We start from the raw sequence: 22624 nt of genomic DNA on the forward strand, positions 1-22624 counted from the left end.
GCATCAATTAGTTTCAGATAGCAATCATAAATGGAAGACCAAGTCAACCTTACAATCATAAATGGATATATATATATATATATATATATATATATATATATATATATATAATTTATTTATTTTGGAGGCACCTATAAGTAATTAAATACATATGAATAAAGCACTTACTGTAATAGACTTGCAGATAACCCAAATTTCCTTTCAAAAATACATATAAGATTTTGTTAATATATACCTTTCATTTATTCTTACAAAAAGTGACTTACTTACATTGAAGATTTTAAGAATTACTATGGAGATCGATGTCTAAAATGTCTCTTTCTTTCAATGCAGATCACCAATTTGCATCCCAAATTACATCCTCTCCCTCTCTCTCTCTCTCTCACACACACAAATTGATTGAGAGGTAAGTCGGTGCACAAGGTCAAAAATGGCGTTATTTGGCAAGTGGACATATCATGAAAGGACAGCTGATGAAAGAAGCTTGGGCACGTTCATTGGACCGAGCCACGGTGGGGTCAGCGGGGACCCACCCCTCCCCCGCCTTTAGTGTGACCTGTCGAAACCACCAACGACTCCCCTCTTGCTGTCTCCACGCAGACACGATGAACTAACTATGGGCAAAACACTTGGTTAGCTCAAAACACGTGGGGGTCCCACGACCACGGCCCATGTTTGGATCTCTTAAATTTGATGTGATATGCTACTGTATATTTATCGAGAAGACGAAAAAGACCCCCCCGAATAAATCAAAAGAAAATTCCAGAAATCATTAACTCGCCACACTCGAAATTGATGGCGGAAGTGATGGACCGAAAACCGTGGATCGGAAGGTGGGCAGGGAACGAGGAATTGGTACGCTGCCACGTCCAAGCTTGACGTGGACGTGGGGTTCGTTGACCTGGACAATGCACTCCGGGTGGGGCCCGTCCATCCAGCTTTGACTCGAGCCGGAGCGAATCCCTTTGTCACGTTCCAATTTGGGTGCATCACGCCGTTGTTCTCGTGAATAGGCACGCGACTTGGAATCGGATTAGTATGACGATCGATACAAGGCTAAAAGGTCGAATCGAACGCATGGAGGCGTCGTTGTACCTGATCCGATCGACCGATGGGTTGTGGAGCATCGACGTTGACTCGAGTTGTTAGGTCAGCAAGTCAAGTCAATCTAATCAGGCTCACCTGCCAAGTTATCGTCGTCGGTGCACCACGAGCTGTGTCGGATGATTTCTAGATCCTCTGGCGGATGGGATGGCAAGGCCTTGACCGAGCTGCGAGGCGCGAGGTCAACGAGCCAATTCAACCGGAAACCACCCAACGGTACACGGTTCTTGTAATAAATGCACGCCCAGCAATATGGAACTCTCTATCTATCAAGTCAAATGACGTTATATGGAAGAATCTATCCAACTATTATCTATCAATCAAGTCAAGTTGTTTATCACAAGATATGGTTATTATTATTTGTATTAATCTAAATTCAACACGTGACATGCAGTTACTGTCACGCTAGCTTCCGAGCACGACAAGACAAGGGAGTACACTAAATATGCTGCATCAGTATAGTACCTAAATCGATAACTAAACAATTGACATTATATAAAACAGTCTCTTCAACTACATCTTCTTTTTTAAATCATTTATGAGTACCTTTTGTTCATAATAAGAAAATTAAAACTAAGTAACAAGACTTTTGAAAGGGTATTGTTGAACATGTAATGGATATAATCTTTTGTAGATTCAGAGAAAACAAGAGCTGTGCACAATAATTAACGTAGAAAGAGACCAAAAAAAACCTACTATCTTCCCTTTTTCCATTTCCTTTAAAATGCCCATAATACAACCTAATTAATTTTCTCTACAACCCAAACAGATCAATAAAATGTTTGGGCAGTTCTTTCGCTAGTCGGTCTTCTCAATAATATACCAGACTTCACATTATTTGGGCTAATCCAGTCGGTCACTAACGTCCTAGTGTGTTCTGTCGAGTTTATACAATGTTCTCTTTCATCAGAATACAGTGAGGATGGGTTCCCATTGCTGTCATGCTTGATGCGGTCGTACCGCTCAGCCTCCACTTGATCGGTTTCCCTGCCGGAACAACTAGCATTCGACCCAGAATCGTTGCTGCTGGGGAGATCAGGCAGTGATCCATTTAAGACTGCTTTTGAGGAACGCACCGATCCCCGAGGAGAATGAGCGAATCCATCAGAATCTTCAAAGATTCTTAGGGGGCTATTCAGGTTGATACTGTCCGATTCTCCCGACATGTGCTCCCAGTACTCTTCAAAACTTGTCGAGTCCCTTGTGCTCTCTGTGCTACAGGAGGAACCTTCATCGAAAAGAGAGGAACTGTCGCTGGAAGAATCAATCAAGGGAAGACGGAGTCTCTCACTCAACATATCTGATGAGTGAGAACTGGACTGGTCACCAATTATCCGAGGTGGGTAAAGGTAATGTGCAACCGATGAACCGCCAGGCTTTCCCTTGATTTCCTTGCTTCTGGGCTTCTTTGCATGTGGAAGATCCTGGGCCATTGCTTTTCTGACGGAGCTTGGAGCACGTGGCGAACACCTAATTTTAAATGTTTCACTGAGAATTTAAGAAACCCAATCGAATCAAAGAATGCAAAGCACATTTGACTCTACCTGGCATAAAGAAGCATGTATGCACCTTTCGATAAGACCTTATCAAGCTCCATGGGTTTTACCTGAGCAAAAAATAAAAATAATCAAGGTACTTCATTGTTAGATAAACATATACACCATGATGACATCCATAGCTTTGTTTTATTTTACGGATTGTATCAAAAGTTTATGAAAGGTCACATGATCATTAGGAAGATCAAATGAAGCAAAGATAAAGAATATGCAATTTGAACCCTGTCATTATACTACGATGAGCAACTACGAAACATAGGCTTTGAAGATATAAGAGGTAACTTTCTATTGCATAAATCACTCTTATATTGTGTAATAAGCACTATCTTCATCATTTTACGTGAAGTTATAGTTGCCAACTAAAACATAGAACTAAAAACATATTGTAGCTCTGTTCCAAATCAAATATGACAATTTGCTTAGAATAATTTAGATGATTCTAACAAGATTTAATGCATTCTCTATTAAGTACCTTAATAAGTTTGTAAAAACCGGCCCTTCAATCAGGGCAAGAATTTAACAAGAAGAATACCTCACTATCATTGGTCTCGTACCACTTGCCTTGCGTATCCTTCACATAGCAGACATAGTGACCAGAAAAGGAAGCATTCATGACATCTATGTGAACAATTACTGCATACAGACGGTAAACAGGGGACTTGTCATCTCCGCTCATGTAAGGAGCTAAATTAAGGTACTCGGGGAACCGAACATCTTTATTGAGTTTGCCAAATTTACCAGACTGCATAAAGAATAAAAGACAATCTAAGTAACAAAATTGACGATAGAGAAAGATACTGATTCCAAATAAAACAATGAGCAAATTGGCAGAATCACTTTTACTAATTTAAAAGCTGAATACATCTATAAGAAGTGAAAGGTTTTGCTTATGAGAAATTACCTGAAATCGTTTCAACACGATGGTCAAAACATTGGGAGCCTCCAGTATTGTCAATCTCTTTTTTGCTCGCTCGTAAGACTTGCATCTTATAAGAATAGAAAATATGCAGTATAAGATAACCAAAAAAAATGTCTCTTAGTTTATAGTTAATGCTATCATTGCAGCAGAACATGTAAAAGAATATCAAAATACTCGCATTAGAATGCAGAATTCACCATGATGTAAAAATTTGTGTCCCCTCTAGGTCAGGATGGGCTATGTCAGAACAAGTTTCACATAAAAAAATTGAGCTGGCATTCACCTTGGTCACTATCATTATGGTCAGAAGAACATAACCAATCAGGATCTAATACAGTGGTCATGGTCATATCTGATTTGCATGGCAAAGCTTATATTTAGGGGAAAAAGAATTAGTCTTAACTAATCATTTTCTTATGAACTTCATGTTAAATGTAAGCCACTCCGACTGACTTAAGCACCCAGGTTGCAGACCAACCTTAACAGGAGAGACCTTGAAACTCAATTTGAAGATACTTCATTATGGTAATAAATTAAACACAGTTGTGATGTACCATCCGGTATCTTTTTTGTAATTCTGATTTCTTTGCTGACTCGTGAGGGGGGATACAAGTTTCTTTATAGAGCCCTAATGACCAGTAGTATTTGTCAAGACTTCAGGATCTGAAATATCATCAAGGCATGTTAAGTTGGCCAACAGAAATCATTGTCAATGTAGCAATGTAACTGACCCTTGAAAATCCTCATTGTAGACTTTACATATTTCCCTTGCTCGGGCTATTTCTCTATCCCATTATGCCATATACTCAAATACCAGCTAGCAATAGTATTGAAATATTTAAAGCTATACTTATGAGTTGAATATGCTCATAGGGAAGAAACTGTCGTAATAATAATCAAAGTTTCTTTTTCATCCGCTAAAGATGTAATTCAAAGCAAGGCTCCTAATTTTGTGTATTGGTACTGTATCAAGCCCGGTACCAATTCGTACCAGGTGTATGAATGTCAGAACGCCTGTCTGTATTGATTTAAAAAAGAACACTAAAAAGACTAGAGAAAACAAAGTGGTACAGAGCCTGCATAGCCCTGTACCAGATAGTGCTGTCCATGTACGAAGTGGTACCGACCATGTACCAAAGGTACCAGGCAGTACAGGGTCTGTAGTCTGTACCACATCAGTACCAAAATGTACCACCCAGTTTTCACAGATCTGTGTACCTGTAACCTGTCAATGCAGTAAATATCACTCATCCATACTGTATCATGCAGTATTGCTGATTCAAAGACTGATGATAAAAATTAAAAATGGAGCATGTCCAATTTGATCAATTCTAAAACATAAAAAGAAACCAACCTGTCACACTCATACTTGTTCTCCCCATCCAAAATTTCTATAGATGTAAAACGGAGAAGTGCTTCATCAAGAGTAGCAATGTTGCCATCGATCTCAACAGTAACATCCATCATTCTTTCACATCGCTCAGACTTGCCCTTACATCTGCTGCACCTTATCTGCATTAGTTAACCATCAACCACTAACCAGTTAGTTGTTAGCTAGCTACAATGTCATGAATAAATATTTCTAAGGAACAGTTTTAATAACATAGACAAGAAAATTTTACAAATTAGATTACCTTAGATCGCAAGTAACCACCAAAAATTTGTTGTATAAGTGTTGTTTCGTCTGCCAATAAACCATCTGGTTTTTTTCTAGCTTCCTTTAAGCAAGCGGATTGCATGCAATCGATAGCATACCTGCCAAAATATATGAATAAAGTGAATTCTCCTAAATGTTAGCAACATTGGAAAAGCAAGCATATGTAATCACCACAACATATTCTCATGATCAAGTAATTTCTAATAAGCATGATCAATTCAGTTATTAGTATGTGATACATAGAATAACCTTGTAATTAAACCTACTTTAAAATAATCAGACAACATGAACTACTGTTGATAACTAGAGGTTTGAAAACAAAGTGAACTAGACAAAGTTAACACAGGAATTTCAATATTATGTATGCACAATGTCTTTGATGCCAACTAATGCAGACCTATTATGTAGATGCATGGAGAACAGAAACAAATTCAAAGTCGAGCAGAACTCAGGTAGTTAGTAAGCAAAATATAACTAAGATTCAGCACAGAGAAAAAGAAACAGTCCCAATGAGACTACTCAACCCAAACAACTATGATTAACAGCAACAAAGGATTTTACAAGAAATTGAAAAATAAGAAAAAAAATTTAAATCAAAATGATTAGGAGAACAAGGATCTATGCTGTGCGCTACGATAAGAGGTATTAATGATTAATTGGCAGTACAAGTACAAGCTTAGGTCTCACCAGGAAAAGAATTACAACAGTTTCACTGTATCTACAAAAGACTTTCTCCATGAAGGGTGCGATTTCTCAATGTGTAGGTCTCTAATAGTAAGGGCAGCAAATCAACAGTAGATGTAAGCAAGAAGGAAGGGAGTGGTGGAAGACAAGGAACTAAGGAAACGATTAGAAGTAGAATGAACTAAACTGCAAAAGAGGGGATAAAGTCACTCTTAAAAAGACAAAAAATCTGAACAAATTTATTTTCTGCACCCGTTAGGCCAGTTGTCATCCCCTTTTAAGTGCTTTGCCAATAATGAAACAGAGTCCTAATAAATCCAATCTTATTTGATTAGTTGAAAACCAACAAATTTAAACTTATGATGATCAAGTGGAAAAGGAGTCAAATCCAATCTAATCTTATTTGATCATTGCAAAATACTTAAATCAAACCATCCAACAATCCTTAAATCATGAAGTATCTATAAAAGAATCTCACCTAAATCTAGTGCTCCAAATAAAGATAAAACAAAATATAACTTGATGTGAACAACCCCAAATCTAGGTGATCATAGATTGATTATGAGCTTTCATTATAGTCCCAAAAAGAAGAAAAAAGGTGGGAAGAAAAATTAACCTAAAAATGTGTATTTCCAAGCAAGGATCGTCATTTCGATTACTAGACGTGTTTTGGTAATCGAGTCAGGCCAGTACATACTAGTCAATACTGGTACCGTGTTGTCACGAACTTAGCTGAAATTGCCTAAGTCATGAGGCACCTTTACGACAAAGTCACGGACTTAACAAGAGTTGCCTAAATCGTGACCCTTGCACCAACTTCTCGGACTTAGTTGGGATTGTCTAAGACATGATGCACCCTTGTGATATGCGTCCGCAAAGGATCAGCCAATTTACAACCTCGCTTAGGTCCCGTAGGACCTGTAAAAAGAGAAAGTTGATTAGTTCGAAAGAGAGAAGCTTTACAAGCACTTTGAGTGCAAGAGAGAAAAGAGAGAAAATAGAAAACAAGGACTTTAGAAGGCAAAACGAACAGTCGCAAGTCCACAAAAGATTGATCACTGGGTGTCGGGCGCGATGGCAAGTTCCCGTCAAGTTAACGTGCGAACTTGTGTTCACCGATCAAGGTGCAACATTATCTCGAAGCCCCATCCCTCCTGGTGCCACGCGAGGGGTTCTATGGTGCTGAGATGACTAACATTTCGCGTGCGGCTACGGCGGCAAAAAACAAGCCATGGCACGTGAAAACGAAGCCATTTTGGGGCAGTTTTGCCTGACACGGTAAGCAATTACACTACAACATTGAGAACTATAGTTGCTTACATTTTTCAAGCAAAAACATACAAAACCAAGGAAAAACATGCTGCTAAGCATCTGAACAAGCATGCAAAAGCGATAAACGGTTCATTGAGCGAAGATGTTGCAAATGTGCAATGACTATTCGTGACATTCTCCCCCACTTAAATTGTCGATGCCGTCGTCGACACTTGTTGGTAGGATTTGATGACTACTTCGTGTTGTAGGGCATCTTCAGGCTCCCAACTGGCTTCTGTTCGAGAAAGTTTTCGTCACTTCATCAGGTATTCAGTTTGCTCCACTTCGTCAGGTAGTTTTGTCTTGCGCTCCGCTAAAATTATTTCAACTCGTTTCTCGTAGGAGGCTCTAATGGGGGGTAGTCGAGTTGGAATGCTTCAAGAAACATCTTGCGAATCTAAAGTGGTAGGTTTTCAAGTTGCTTGCGTGAAAGACATTTTGAATTTTGAGCCACACCGACAGTTGCAACTTATAGGAGATGTTGTCTACCTTGCTGATGATTGAGAAGGGTCCTTCGTACTTGTGCACCAATCCCTTGTGTACTTTTTGCCTGGAGAACTAGAGTGATGTTGGTTGAAGCTTTACCAACACCAAGTCGCCCACTTTAAACTCTTATGGTCGTCTTCCCAAGTCTACCCACTTGTTCATCTTTTTGGTCATCTTCTCCAAGTAAACTCACGCAATATTTGCATGTTAGTGTCATTCCTTCGCCAAGTGATATGCTGACGCCTACTCTCGGTATACCCGATCGCCAAGGTGTGAGGAGTCAACGATTGTTGTCCCTTAATGACCTTGAAGGGGCTCTTGTTGAACTCAGAGCTCCGCTACAAGTTGTAGAAGCATTAGGCAATGTCCAACAGCTTAACCTAATCCCGTTGGTTGGCACTCACATAGTGCCGAAGATATTGCTCAATGAGCGAATTTATTCTTTCAGTTTGGTCATCCATCTAGGGGTGGAGGCCTATGGAGAAGTATAACTTGGACCTTAGCAATTTGAATAGCTTGGTCCAAAATCGTCCCAAGAACCGAGCATCTCGATCACTAATGATATTATGCGGGACTCCCCAATACTTCACCACATTCTTCATCATCAACTTGGCTGCCTCCTCTACTAAATAGTGTAGGGGTGCAACAATGAATGTTGCATACTTCGCAAACCGATTAACCACCACGAGTATCGACTCGAGTCCCCCCACTGCCAGCAAGCTTGACATGAAGTCTAAGGAAATGCTCTCCCACGACCTTTCCGATACGGGCAACGACTTCAAAATTCCCACCGACTTCCACTGCTCTACCTTATCTTATTGGCAAGTAAGACACGTTCGAACATATTCCTCCACATTAGTCTCCATCTTTGGCCAATTAGAAGGCCCTCTCCACGAGAGCTAATGTTCGGTGAATATCCGGATGTCTAGCCCAAAGGGAATTGTGACACTCTCTTAAGAGTTCACGCCTCAAATTGTTTGCTCAAGGAACATAAACTCTATTCCCTTTTGTGTAGACAAGTCCCTATTGGCCCCAAAATCATCGTGCCTTGCCTTCTTTGATTGCATCAGGGTTACTGCATGGGGATCACTGTGCAGTCCATCCCAGATCCTAGAAAGGAAGTTGAAGTGCAACTTACTTGCTTGGCCTCCACCCTCCAGCTGCATGGCATTCACCTGCTCCACTTTCTAACTCAATGCAACGGCCACGACATTTGCTCTTCCAAGCTTATACTTCATTGCCACATTTGCTCCATCTTTTGAATTTGCAAGTAACTCAACGCGATATTATTCGTCCTCAACACAAATCACGATTCGAGAAGGTAGTGTCGCCAAACTCGTAGATAGTGAACCACCGCTATCATCTCTTTCTCGTGCATCAAATACCGCCGCTTGGTCTCGTTGAGCTTAGGGTTCTCGTAGGCCACCCGGTGACCCTCCTGCATAAGTACTCTCCCAGTAGCGAAGTATGAAGCATCTGTATGGACTTCAAAGGGTTTCCCATAGTCCAATAATTTGAGTATCGATTCTTCCAACACAGCAGCCTTTAGATCTTGGAATGCCGCTTCACATTTGTTGGACCATCGCTAAGGCTGCTCCATTTTCAGCAACTCCGTCAGTGGAGTTGCGCGCTTCAAATACCCAGGTATAAAGCACCGATAGTAGTTGATGAAACCAAGGAAGGATCTCAGCTCCGCCATCTTTGGTGTTCACCATTCCGCCATAGCATGCACCTTTGATTTATTTATCTGAATGGAATCGTCATCCGATTCAATGCCCCAAGAACAAAATCTCCGTTTGAGCAAAGTAGTACTTCTCCCTTTTCACGAATAATGTTTTCTCCCTAAGGACCTTGAAAATTGTTCAAAGGTGCTCGACATGCACCTCGAGCGTTTGGTTGTGGACGACGATGTCATCTAAGTAGATGACCACAAACTTGTCCAAATACTGCTTGGATAGTTGGTTCATAAGAGTACAGAATGTGGCTAAAGCATTGGTTAAGCCAAAAGGCATCACTAAGAATTTGAATACTCCATACCTAGTTACATAGGTAGTCTTCACTTTGTTGCCTTCAGCAATGTGCACCTGCCAGTACCTCGACCGAAGATCGAGTTTTAAGAAATACTTTGCTTTGCCCAATTGATCAAACAAGTCCGTGATGAGTAAGATGGGATACTTTTCTTCATCGTCACCTTATTTAGGGCCTGATAGTCGAAGCATAATCAAATGCTGCCATCTTGTTTCTTTTGGAAGAGGAATGGAGCTCCGAATGGTGCTTTTGAACTGAGGATGAGACCACGCTTAGCAGTTCATCTAATTGCTTCTTGCGCTCTGCCAACTCTAGAAGGGCCATGCGATGTGGTGGTCTCGTTGGAGGCTTCACTCTTGACTCCAGCTCGATATGATGATCCACGCCTTTGCATGGTGGCAGAGTTTTTGACAACTCGGGCAACATAGCATCTATGAACTCTTTTAAAATGCTTGCCACCACAGCAGGTTCATGAATGACCTCCTCATCAAGTGGCTCCAGCTTTACAACAACCACGAAGGTTAAATCTCTTTTTTGCACCCCTTTCTTCAGTTGTAATGCTAATATTAGTAGTCGGTCCTTGACTACTCGAGAAACAGAAAACATGCAGGGGTCTTCACCTCCCATTAGACATAAGGAGTTTAGGAACGACATTGGCACCAACTTCGCCGCATACATGAACTTCATTCTGAGAATCACTTGGAAATCGTCTAGTGGCACCACCATCATATTTGTGCTTCCGCTTCATGTCCCAATCTTGATGGGTACTGCCTTTGCTAGTCCGGAGATCCGCATAGCCTCCGAGTTCACTGCCTTCATCCGACTTGGGTTCTTCTCCAAGTTTAGCCCAAGTCGCCTTACTTCTCTATCGGCAATGAAATTGTGGGTGGTGCTTGTGTCAGCCATCGCACGGGTTGTTTGGCCATTGAGTTTGATGTCCACGCACATCAGCTCGCTGCTCCCTGTTTTTTGTGGCTTCATCTTCAAGTTCTCCCCCACTTGACCCCGTAACGCATTTAACAAACACATTGCTCCCATCCGAGGTCCTTGCGACTCCTCACCGCTGTTGCCGGATTCTGAACTACTTGAACTAGGAGCGACGGCTTTGCCCATTTTGGGCCGAGGGGGGTGGGGTGGTGGTGGTGGTGGGGGGTTAAAGCATTGGGTGCTTGTTTCTATGGACAGTCCCTCACCATGTACAGTCCTCCGCACAAGAAGCATCCGCTATATTTTGAGGACTTTCCTTTTAAGCTTGACCCTTTATGGGAACTCTTCTTCCTTTGTTCACCCTTGAACTCCTTTACTCGAGAATATTTTGCTAGTCATATGTGCCCTGCAAGCCAATCACGTAAGTGATGACACGTATAACATGATACGTACTCTTTTTGCTTATTATTTATTTGACATTTTTCTCACTTTATATTGCATATTACATGTATTATGATGTTCATGAATCTATACAATGAAAATCGGATCGTGATGAGATCACGATAATGAGACTGCTTCGCCTTTAAATACAAAACCCTAAATAATTTCGATCATAGGTCACTCAAGAGGGACATCGAGATGACCAGATAGACTGGTGTGTGGTATACTCGTCCATATGATAGAGGTAGTTGGTCTCATAGCTGCTCTGTGAGGACACTAGGGATACCACGCTGGTGCTCATTGGAGAATGAGTTCACTGATTGATCCGCTCACGAAATGTTGGATGATTGATGATACCTCATTGTCAGATAGCGATTATGTCATCCCAGTGGTGTATCTGGTCCTTAGACTTGAAACACCAAGAATGTCCAGTATGAGTACTGCACTCTTTGATACCGGACTTATTAGCCTGGTAGTTCCAGATCTAGCACAACCAATCATCGGGAGTAGCAGCCACCTTACAAGGGCTATTGAATATCGATAGAGGATCATCAACTCTCGGTGTCATGAGAGGAATATCACATGTGTTCTTACTCAAGCAAATCCCTGGCTAGGGTTATTCAGATTGAGAGGGAAAGAATTCTTCGGGAGAATCCGATTAGAGCGAAACTCGAGTACAAACCGTATGGGCCTGACAGCACCATGCCCGGTATACAATCTCTGGGATATTAGATAGATAAGGACTATAGATACACGGTAACTGAGGACAGACAGGTCTAATAGGTTGGATTCCCTTGTATCATTAGGGGACTGCGGCGTAGTGGCCTAGTACGTCTGCAGTCGATGAGTCGAGTGAATTATTATGGAGATAATAATTCACTGAGTTAGAATGAGTTCTGATAGATATGACTTACGGCCAGCTTGATATTGGGCCTAGAAGGTCACACACATATGATAGGTATTACGACAAGTAGAGGTTCAGATATAAGATATCTGTCGGAACCCCTATTTTATTGGATATTCAATAAGCCCCTGAATTATTGGATCTTATGGATGAGATCCAATAAGAGCCAATGAGAGATTATTGGATAGAGACCCACTAATATAAGAGGCTTGGATAGTCGGAAGGAGATCCAGTACCCAATAGTGCAGAATTCATTAAGGTTAAGTTGACAGTGGACCTCTATAAATAGGAGAGAACCAAAAGGCCATAAGCTAAACCCCCTTTTGGCTGCCACCTCATATTCTCTTCTCCCACTCTCCTCAGCCAACAGCCCCTGTTTAGGGCGTGTGGACAGTAAGAAGAGTCGGCCCCTTCTTGATTGCGTGGTGCGTGCAACGAGAAAATTTGAGCCACGATTTGAGGAGCATCTTCACAACCCTTGCCATGTGAATCACCGCTAGAGAGGACAATTGACCTCCTTCATCTTCTCCCACAATTGTATCTGCAGGTTTTCAGGGATATACGATCTCCCTAGGTAACACACATCCCTTAACACACGTGAGTTTTCGGTTTTAAGGGTTTTTGCACACCAATCTTCGCACGACGATAAGAAACTATTTTCTGTGGAAATCTAAGATGTTTGTTTTCTATTCATCCACTACGCATGTGATGTCGCCCCAGGTTTCCCAACATAATTCAGTGAGCGATCTCCTGAACATTGTTTCTTTTTTCCATGGGTCATTCGAGGAAACAAAGTTAGTGAGCCTTTTCACGGCCGCAATTGCCCTGATTACATCGGTGACATTCCTTCGATGCAATTCCTGTTGTGTCAACAGCTTCAAGCCATCAAGGAAGCTAAATAACTTATCTTTTCAGACATGTCCTATATGTCCAATATCAATACGAAAAATTGTTTCATATAGTCTTGAATGGAAGTACTTTGGCGGAGTTGTCTCAACTTCCTCTTTGCAACGAACTCTATGTTCTCGAGTAGGAAATGAGTTCTCAACTCTCGCTTCAAGTTCTCCCATGCGTCCACTCGACATCAACTTTATTGGATCTCCTCCCAATGGGTTTGTCACTAAAGTTTTGCACCCTCATTCAGATATATAGTTACTATCGAAACTTTGGTATCTTCATAATCAGGTCTTCTAGCTCGAAAGTACTGCTCCATTTCGAACAAGAAATTCTTGAGCTATTTTGCATTCCTGGCACTGCCTTAGCAATGAGGCTCAAGTGCCCTCAAGTTGTGTGGCAACACAACGCGGGTGTTGCTCCCTCCCGCATTTAGTGCCCTTATGAACAATTTCACTCTAGAAGTGAGTTTCACCACCACTTAGTGCAGATGTTGCACGAAATCTACCATGACTTAGTGCAGATGTTGCACGAAGTCTTCGGTGTTTTCTATCAGTCGATCGACTAGGGACTCAACCTTGTCGATTCGAGATTTTAACTTCTTCTTGCGAGCTCTCTACCCCAAGAAGCCTTCATTGGGCATAGTAGAGTTCATCTAAACTCGTTTCAAAAACATCCAGGCGAGTTTCTGCCGTTGTGAGTATCTCCTTGTGGCTCTTTTTCCCGGTTGGCACTCCAGATTGTGCTTCCCCCACTCACAGAGATTAGCCAACTTCTCGCTCGTCATGTTCACCGTTGCGCTCCTCCTGAGTGGCCCCAACATGAGAGCAAGTTTACACTTGTAGCCCACTTGTGCTTGCTTGGGGCAATGGTCTAGCTTTCCCCATCTTGCTTGATTCACCACAATGCTTCGTCATGGCAAGATTACGAAGTTTCTTCGCTGTTTGCTCGAATTGCTTGTCCGCTCTGATACCACAATGTCACGAACTTAGCTGAAATTGCCTAAGACATGAGGCATCCTTGTGGCAAAGTCACGAACTTAGCTGGAGTTGCCTAAGTCGTGGTGCACCCTTGCGTCAACTTCTCGGACTTAGTTGGGATCGCCTAAGTCATGACGCACTCTTGCGATATGCATCCGCAAAGGGTTAGCCAATTTACAACCTAAAGCAAAACATGTTGCCAAGCATCTGTACAAGCATGGAAAAGCAACGAACGGTTCGTTGAGCAAAGATATTACGGGTGCACAATGACCGTTCATGACAATGTGTCACTAGTACGTATCAATGTTTCGGAGAGAAAGAAAAGAGGAAGAGAATGAAGAGGAAAAACAAGAGATGGTTGAGGAAGAGGAGGAACAGGAAGAGATGGAGTAAGAGGAACAAGAAGAGATGGTGGAGGAAGGAGGAAGAGGAAGAGGAAGAGAAGGGGCATACCTAGTAGGTGATTGTGTGAAAGGCAATGCATAGCGTGGTATCCTACGGGCAATTAGAACAATGGCAGGAAAAAGGGGGTGCATGATAGTGGTGTGTGGCAAGGTCACAACATGTGTGAGAAACAGGGCAGACTGTGCGAGAAACCCTACACCCTAGACCATTGTTTATTTCCTTTTTATATTAGAAGACCGAACCGCCCAAAACAGGGGTGATCCACGTACTGGTCCATGCTGAACATCATTCGTTGTTCCCATGTATGCAAGTAGAATTTGCTTCATGCCCCCACATGTACAGTGCAGCAACACAGCATGATACATGTCCCTATGCAAATAGCTAATTGGTGCAAGCAAAATTTACAATACCTAAATACTTGACCGACCTAATAAGACTAATTCAAGCTAACTCTAGACTGCATTTTGTCTCATCTTCATCGTTTTTTGTTCATGAACAACAACGGATAAGTTAAAAAGCAAGATTCGTAATTTCGTACTGTATCGACATTTCAAGCTTTGCTCGATACGGTATGATATGGGCGTACTGAGTGGTACACTAAGGTGTACCACTCGGTGTGTGTGTGTGTGTGTGTGTGTATATATATAATAATAATAGGAGGCGTACGCTGCCTCGACAATGTCGTCTCCTTTTCTTCTCCTCGTCACGTCAGATGAGGAGAAGACGCGGTTTCTCCTTATCTGCGATCGGCCTTCGACGAAGACGTTGAAGGCCACAGACGTTTCCGACCTTCGGCGAAGAATGCGGCAAAGGCCGTAGGCGTCTCTGGTATTCTACAAAGAACGCGACGAAAAAGAAGCCGAGCCACCGCCTCTCTGTTACCTCCTAGATTGAGATCATCAAGGGAGGGCAACGTCGAATTGAGAAGCGTCGAGGTTCTCCCAATTCTCCCTCTTCTTCGAGCACCTTCTCCCTCTTCTCCCTCGACGCTTCTCCTTCCCTCGCCGCAGCGAGGCTAATACCACCCGGTAGCGAGCGGCGACGATCGAAATCGACTGTTACCAACCTGTTTTGAGCGGTAACGGTCAAAATATCAACCCTTACCGCCCGATACAACCCTATATTGGGCGATGCAGGGATCAACGTTGGGCGGTCTGCGTACCAGTTTGCCAGCAGACAGGTACGTATCGCCCGGTACAAGCGGTATCATTCAGTATTGTAATCCTTGTTAGAAAGAATAAAAAAAGGGGCAAAAAATCCATATTTGCATTCTGCACCCAAGAAGCATAAGACACATGAAACCAAGCACACTTGTGATCACCACAACCTTGATCATCCTGATTTGACACAAGCAAACAGAACCTTTATGCAGGCATGATAAATAATAATAGATAACGAGCAAGAAAATAAACTATCACATAAAACATTTTAGCATATAAGGGGCTATGTCAACCTGCTTCCTATTGATGATGCCCAGATAAAACTAATGATAAGGAAATTGCAAATTTATATGTAACATATGATTTTCCAAACTCACCTTAAAAACTCATGGGCATCTTCTTCTTGTCCATGGCCAAAATTACTTCCAATATTGTGTAAATGAGAGAGTATGCCAATGGGCGACAAAGGAGATCTCCCGTTTTTTACTAACATCACAAGACTTTGAAATTCACATGTAAAGCACCACTCTTTCTTTGGACCTAGTAATAATGGGAAAAAAGTTAAAAGAACTGCATTCTAAAGTAACAGAAAAACAACGAAGCAAAATGGAGAATACGCATACATATTCTGGAGTGAAGACCTTCAAGAAGATATGCAGTCAATGGCCGAGTAAATGTCAAGCACTGGAGAACAACATTAGCATAACAGCTGCAATCCACAAATAAACAAGTTTGAGGAGGAAAGTCAGTCGATTGATCACAATGATGGTTTCAACTTGTAGGTAGTTATATGCCACCATTATTATATCATGAAATCATGAAGTATAATAGTCCTTATAATGTTTACCAAGTATACAATATCCACATAGCTCATCATATAACCAAACAATTTCTATCGTCTTAACAGTTCAGAAACCTATGAGAACATAGAGCTCTACATGGAACATGCAGAAATTCTTCATATCCCCATTTTGAGATATTGTGTATAGATAAGGTGAATTAGGCAAGTTGATCAGTAAACAATACATCAGCAAAAAGTAGGAGCTCCAAAGGGCTTCAAACCAATAGTTGATGTTGCACAAGTTGAGACTCGAGTTTTAATGAGTGAATAACAAAGGGCAGAATGATTATTGTAAGTAGAAAATAACTAAAGTAACAGGTAATTTTTTTTAACTAGAGAAACTAACATGATAACTTCAGCTAGCTTGTGACCACTAACAAGTAAAAATCTTTAACTAGAAAAACTAACATTATAACTTCAGCTAGCTCGTGACCAGTATCTTTGACAAAAAAATCCCTGAGCAGGCAAGATACAGAAAATGCATATAGTTGCATTTCAATTTACCTGGCCCCTGGCACATACCTGCTCATGTAACCACCATGGCCAGGCATAAGCAGAGCATGGATGATACGTTCATTGCTAACCATATTCACACACATGGCTGACATGCAAACTCATCAATCATCCTATTTCACTAGACTAGATATGAGGTAAAAAGAATAAGAAGCAGTGGCAATAATCTTAAAAGAACTGGAACATATAAGAATCAGCAAAAAGTAACAATGCATGTGGAGCAGCACTTGTTTGATACCTGTTTCCACAGTTAATTAGACCACAGGGACGCAATTCGATCTTGTCAGAGTTGTAAAGTTTGATGAAACGGTCATAAGGAAAAAGCATCTGCAAAATTAATATGAATTAGAGTAAGCCAAACAGAACCTAGGATAAGTGTAAGCAACTTAACGACAATAGACTGACATGCCCTCAAACAAATGCATGTCAGTCTATACCATTATGTTGATAACCAACAAGTTCTCTTACCAATTCGGAAGAGTAATGCCTTGAAATTTTAGATGTGACCTCCTTAACAACTCTTGTGTCAGATGTCGACATCCCATTTTGTAAAGAATCAAAAGTAGCAGGTGCTCCATTCGGTTTTTTAGGTGCATTACCAACCTTTGAGTATTTGTAAAGTACAACAGGGTGAGCACCACCATTTGATAATAATTGATCAGAAACAGATGCCAAAGATCCCAAAGTTCTGGACTTCAAGGACTGTAATTGAGTGTTCGTCCCATTAGCAACAGGTCCTGATGTTTTCATGTTTGAAGTAAGTGCCTCCTTGTGCTCTGATTGAGATTTTGCCTCCAATGAAGCAGATGCATAAGAATTTTCAGACTTTGAGGATGTGCGCAGATGAATCCCATTGCTAACTCTCAGAGGAGTGACCTCACCTTCACTGGCAACCTCAGAATGCTCAGTATTTGTATGATCAAGAGATGAGGTTGCTTTTGAGCCAGATAAGCCCCTCAACCTTGATTCATCTGCCTCCGTTTCAGATGCTGATGCCTTCTTTATATCACTGGAGCAACATGCATTATTTGTCGGAGAATTTGATATAGCAAGCTCAGGAGTTGCAGGATTTGTTGGATTTTCATAACTAGTATTGACCGCTGTTCTGAGGCTATTGGTAGGAATATCAAAAGATGAAGATTCTCCTACCCTATCATCATGTATTGGAAGTAGCTTGTCACTGGACAAAGCCTCGTCAGGAGTCCCAACACTATGAGAAAATGTTGAGTGACCAGGTACCAAGGAACCAGAAGTGCTTCCCAGACTATGTTCCAGTGAACCAGAAGTGCTTTCCTTTCCAGAAACATTCATAGAATTGCTTTCTTCATGTTTGTCTTCTCTGTTAAAACCACTAGAAGAAAATGTGGGATCAGATGCAGCAGGCCTCTTGGAAAATGCCTCAGCTGCTTTGGTGCTTAGTTCCTCTTTGTGCTCCAGATCCCTCTTGGGTAAACCAGAGCAGTCAGCTTGCTCTCCCTCGAGACCAGAAATATTTGATTCACCACCATGGTGATCACTTACAGGTGGTGGATGGCATTCATCCTTGTGGCCTTGTCTCCAATGAATAATCTGGCATTTGCCAGAGCTGCAATAAACAAGGAAACAAATTGTTGACTTTAAGCATGATCATCAATCTGCAATCTTTTCAAAAAGTCCAAGAATGGCACAATATTGCAGGATAGTCATTTGCAATACAGTACATATGTTTAATTTTTATATTACTATATCTGCATCAAGAAACAAGCAGAAAGCACCAATGAGTATATTCAGTAAACAAACTTTAGATTTAAATGGGTGAACTTAATAAACTTGTGAGGCAATCAATCAGTTTGTCCATTGCAAATCAGCAGATTTACAAATTTTAGCAGCTAAACATTATGTTATGACCATGTCAAATATCTATGCTTCAGTTTCTGGTTTGGCAGTGGACTATGATTCCTAATGCTTATTTAAAAAGATAATATCTTGATGTCTCTGTTGAGACATTCTAACAGTTTCATAATTTATTGGTCTCAGGTTTGAGTCCATGTGCCAGTCTTGTCCGCTGTTTAACATAATGGAAGATAATATCCAGCTGATTTTGTATTATCATAGAATATCATTCTTCAAAAAACAATGAGACAAATCTTAAAAATGTCATGCTAAATTTGCATTTTTACAGATATTATCATCATCCTTGATGATGATTATTTGTTAAACTGTTTGTAAATCAGCATCAGCAGAATTTGAGTAATCTACCTCAATCCTCGAACTGCTGAAACCCAACTCACTCTTGTAAGGAAAATCCAAATCCACAACCAAACATCCAGGAACATAGACTTTGCATAAATCGAATGGAATGAAGTAAAGATAATTCAACCAGAACAAAATATGATGAAAAGATAAAAGGAAAAAATGTATCTGGCGAAGTTGGACCACATCAAACAGATATGAGGCATAAGAAATATACAGAGGCAAAAGAGAGCAAAAGCTGAACCCTGGAACCTAAAAATACTATAACAGATATTAATGAATTTTGGAAACTAACAATCGTGAAACGGTATAGAAAGATACTTGCTCAAACCGAGGATGAAAAGCTACCGAGTAATTGTAAATCTCAAAAGGGAAAAGGAATTTGTATTTTCCCAGGACTCAGTACTAGAACCCCAAGTAGAAGTATGACAAAAAAAAAACAGAGCAGTCTACTTTTTTTTTTTGCAATCAACGAGTGTTTTGAACACGATGCAAGAATTTTGCTAGATTTCTTCAGTGTGAATAATATATTTCTTTTCAACCATCAATAAGCAAGAAAAAGACAAAAGTCATGCAAAATTATTCAAGATCAAAACAAGTTAAATTAAAGACAAAAGGTGTCTTTTACTTCCACCACATCATGAACTGTCCGAAGTGATAATATTTTTGCACTCCCATCAGGTTTTTATCCCAACCACTGATTTCTTCTTTTACATGAAAAACCAATTTTTGGTTTGAAAAAGGCAATGCCTGACGGAAATTCAAAGTCTCCTATTTCATTTTTCTTGTGTCTTTTTCATTAATTACTGAGTTATTTAGACACCAACAACGACAACTTTGCGTCGACATTTACTTGAAATGAAAACAGATCACACAATCATCATGAGAAAGAGGTAGGTTAAATGTAAACAATGAAATAATTTGGGTTTTTGAAGTTAGGCCTTATGGGTTCACTGACTGATAGTACAACTTTTTCACTTGTTAATCACTGAGCAAGTAGTTCACCTATCTAAATACAATCAAGTAAAATTAGTCAGGTTTCTTTACCATCTTTATCAATATGACATGAGAGGACGTTTCTTGATCACATCTAACAACTCTAGATGGTTACACTCCATTAACTGGATAGAGGTGGATGACATGGCATCACATAAATATATCACGAGGAGATAGTCTAGAAAGGTATGAATTCTTCAAGGGGAAAAGTGGCAGAACATCTATAAATAGAAATGTACTTAGACAAATTATAAGAGCTTTCACTTTTAAAACAAATATCTCGATTCAACAAAGTCAACAATAACATGAGTGGTTATGTCTAGAAGTGTAAAGCCAGAAAACCCAAGTAGATCAGAGGTGCGAAGCACACTGTGACATGGAGAGCATTAACCTTGGATGCAGCACAAGAACTAAAAAAGGTTGAAGAAGCTAAGATATATTCCTTTGGTATCACTAGCATATACACCACTACAAAATTGACACTCGTAAATTAAAAGAGGTAGTTGTTCTAACAACTAACATCATCCACAAAAATGAGGAGCCCAACACCTGACCTTGTCCAACCGCTTATAGCACACAAGACAATACTTCTCACAGTAAACAAGTACATGAGATTTCGGGTAGGAAAAAAAAAATTATTCTGTGCTCAGAGAAATAAGCTGTGCTGTATTTGACCAAAATTCCAACAGACTAATTGGTTTAGTTTAGGCTACCAACCATGAACTAAATATCTTTTCTATCACAAGTTAACAGCTTCCTAAACCCCAAGTTAACAGCTTCAGAAATTCACCTTCCATCACAGGTTCAAAAAAAGTTCCAATTTCCCCAAATAAGGAATAGGAATATCAATTCCAATCATCACCAATCTAGCTATACAGACCGCAACTAGTAACAAAATTAGAAGAAAAAAAGTAAAGATCCTTCAGATCTAAAATCTGGAGGTCCAAGCCGCATTGTCGCAAAATCATCAGAGAAACCAAAATCCGACAGAACAATTTTACGCCACAAATCAAATTATTCACAGAATACCTATAATTGAACGAAATTAACAGAATTGCAAGAAAGAGAGCAGTGGGGTCTACCAACCAGTATCTGACAGCTTTGCACCGGGCGCATCTCGCGGTGGCCGGGCTAAAGCACACGGGACACTCCGGCCACGCCGAGGTGTCTTTGGCAATCGTAGCAACAGAAGCAGTCGCAGTCGCAGCCGCAGCCGACGCGGCCGAGTAGGCGACCATCGCCTCCATCTCAGCCCGCGCGGTCTCCTCCGCCGCGAGCCGCACCAGCCGCCGGACCTCCGCCTGCCTCGCCGCGGCCAGCCGCCATCTCCTCCGTACCACGAGGGCGAACGCGGGGCCCAAGAGGAGGAGAACCAGCACCGCCGGTCCAGAGAGGCCTAGATCGCCGTGGAGGGGCATCTATCCGCCACCGTTCGCCGGCAAGAGGCTCTCGATCTCCAATCCCCTCCGTAGAGCCGGACGCCGCTCATAGATCCGCCGCCGGCTGCCACTCCGCAACCGACGACCGCGATTTCACCTGCCGGATCCTCTGACGGCAATCCCTATTCGCCCAACCGCCGCCGTACGGTACTACCCTTCGCCGATTTCGCCAAATGGTGGGCGCGTGAGGGAGGAAACAAAGGCAATGGAAGAGCCAAGAGAGGGTAGAAGCGTTTTCGATTTTAATTAAGGGCAAATATAACAGAACAGAAGTTGCGGTGTTCTTGGCAACTTATTATAGTAATCCTTGTCCTAAGAAAATAAAATCCAGAATCTATTTCTTTCTATAAATAAAAACTAAAATCAATTCATTTTGTGCACTCATTAATTGGTTAATCCCCAATAAAATACTATATGTAAGCATGTATAATTTTACACACAAAGATGCTTTGTGTGTGACAAACGCAAATGCACAAAAAGCATAAATAGTATGTCTCCTTAGATCATGCGCGATGTGTATTAACTTTCAATAAAGGACTAAAAAGCTTGTTTTATTTATATTTATAGGTGTGATTTAGACTACAGAAAAAGGAGAAACTAACATTAGATATAGATAATTAATAGGAAAAGCGGAAGGCGGATTTGGGCCATCTCCGCGGTTGACTACGACCGAGCTGTTTGATGTGCCATGCGCGCATCTTAATTAACCTCACACGTGAATTTTTTAATTACTTAATCATTTATTTATGGTTGACAAATGAATTGTATTAACAACGACAAAAGCAAAAACATTAATTAATAAGGCTGTTGAAATGTTTTCCGGGTACGGGGGGAAGGAGAAGAATAAGGTGTTCTGGAGGAGCAATGCGGGAGTGGTCAGAGCAGTATTTGTCTCTCATTTTACGTATTAGTCCTCGAACAAGTAAAAATCTTCCCTCGGCCCGAAAAGAATTCCGGAAAGGTGTATTTCCACGCTGCTGAAGTCTACCCGGCGGCCCACTTGCCTTGTAATTGGATTCGATGTTGATGACAGAGAGAGATGGTAGGACAGGTGGAAGACAGGCGAACGGGTACGGAACGCAATGCTCGGGGGGTGACCGTCGCCTTGGACCGTGGTCGATCACGGCCGTCCGATGACCCGAGATCA

At 41.2% G+C, this 22624-nt stretch overlaps 1 protein-coding gene across 1 annotated transcript; it reads right to left on the reverse strand.

Annotated features, from left to right (window-relative positions):
• Positions 1-1783: 1783 nt before the first annotated feature.
• On the reverse strand, positions 1784-21740 carry LOC135679166 (ubiquitin carboxyl-terminal hydrolase 17-like). Its single transcript, XM_065192621.1, has 11 exons — positions 21125-21740; positions 17279-18395; positions 17049-17137; positions 16080-16165; positions 15834-15996; positions 5214-5334; positions 4934-5091; positions 3562-3646; positions 3193-3402; positions 2649-2710; positions 1784-2574 (listed from the first exon to the last, which is right to left on the reverse strand). The coding sequence occupies exons 1-11, from the start codon at positions 21454-21456 to the stop codon at positions 1875-1877; spliced, it is 3123 nt and encodes a 1040-aa protein (XP_065048693.1). The 5' UTR covers positions 21457-21740; the 3' UTR covers positions 1784-1874.
• Between the last annotated feature and the right edge of the window lie 884 nt (positions 21741-22624).

Source organism: Musa acuminata, chromosome BXJ1-7 (genome assembly GCF_036884655.1).
Source record: "Musa acuminata AAA Group cultivar baxijiao chromosome BXJ1-7, Cavendish_Baxijiao_AAA, whole genome shotgun sequence".
Classification (NCBI taxonomy): domain Eukaryota; kingdom Viridiplantae; phylum Streptophyta; class Magnoliopsida; order Zingiberales; family Musaceae; genus Musa; species Musa acuminata.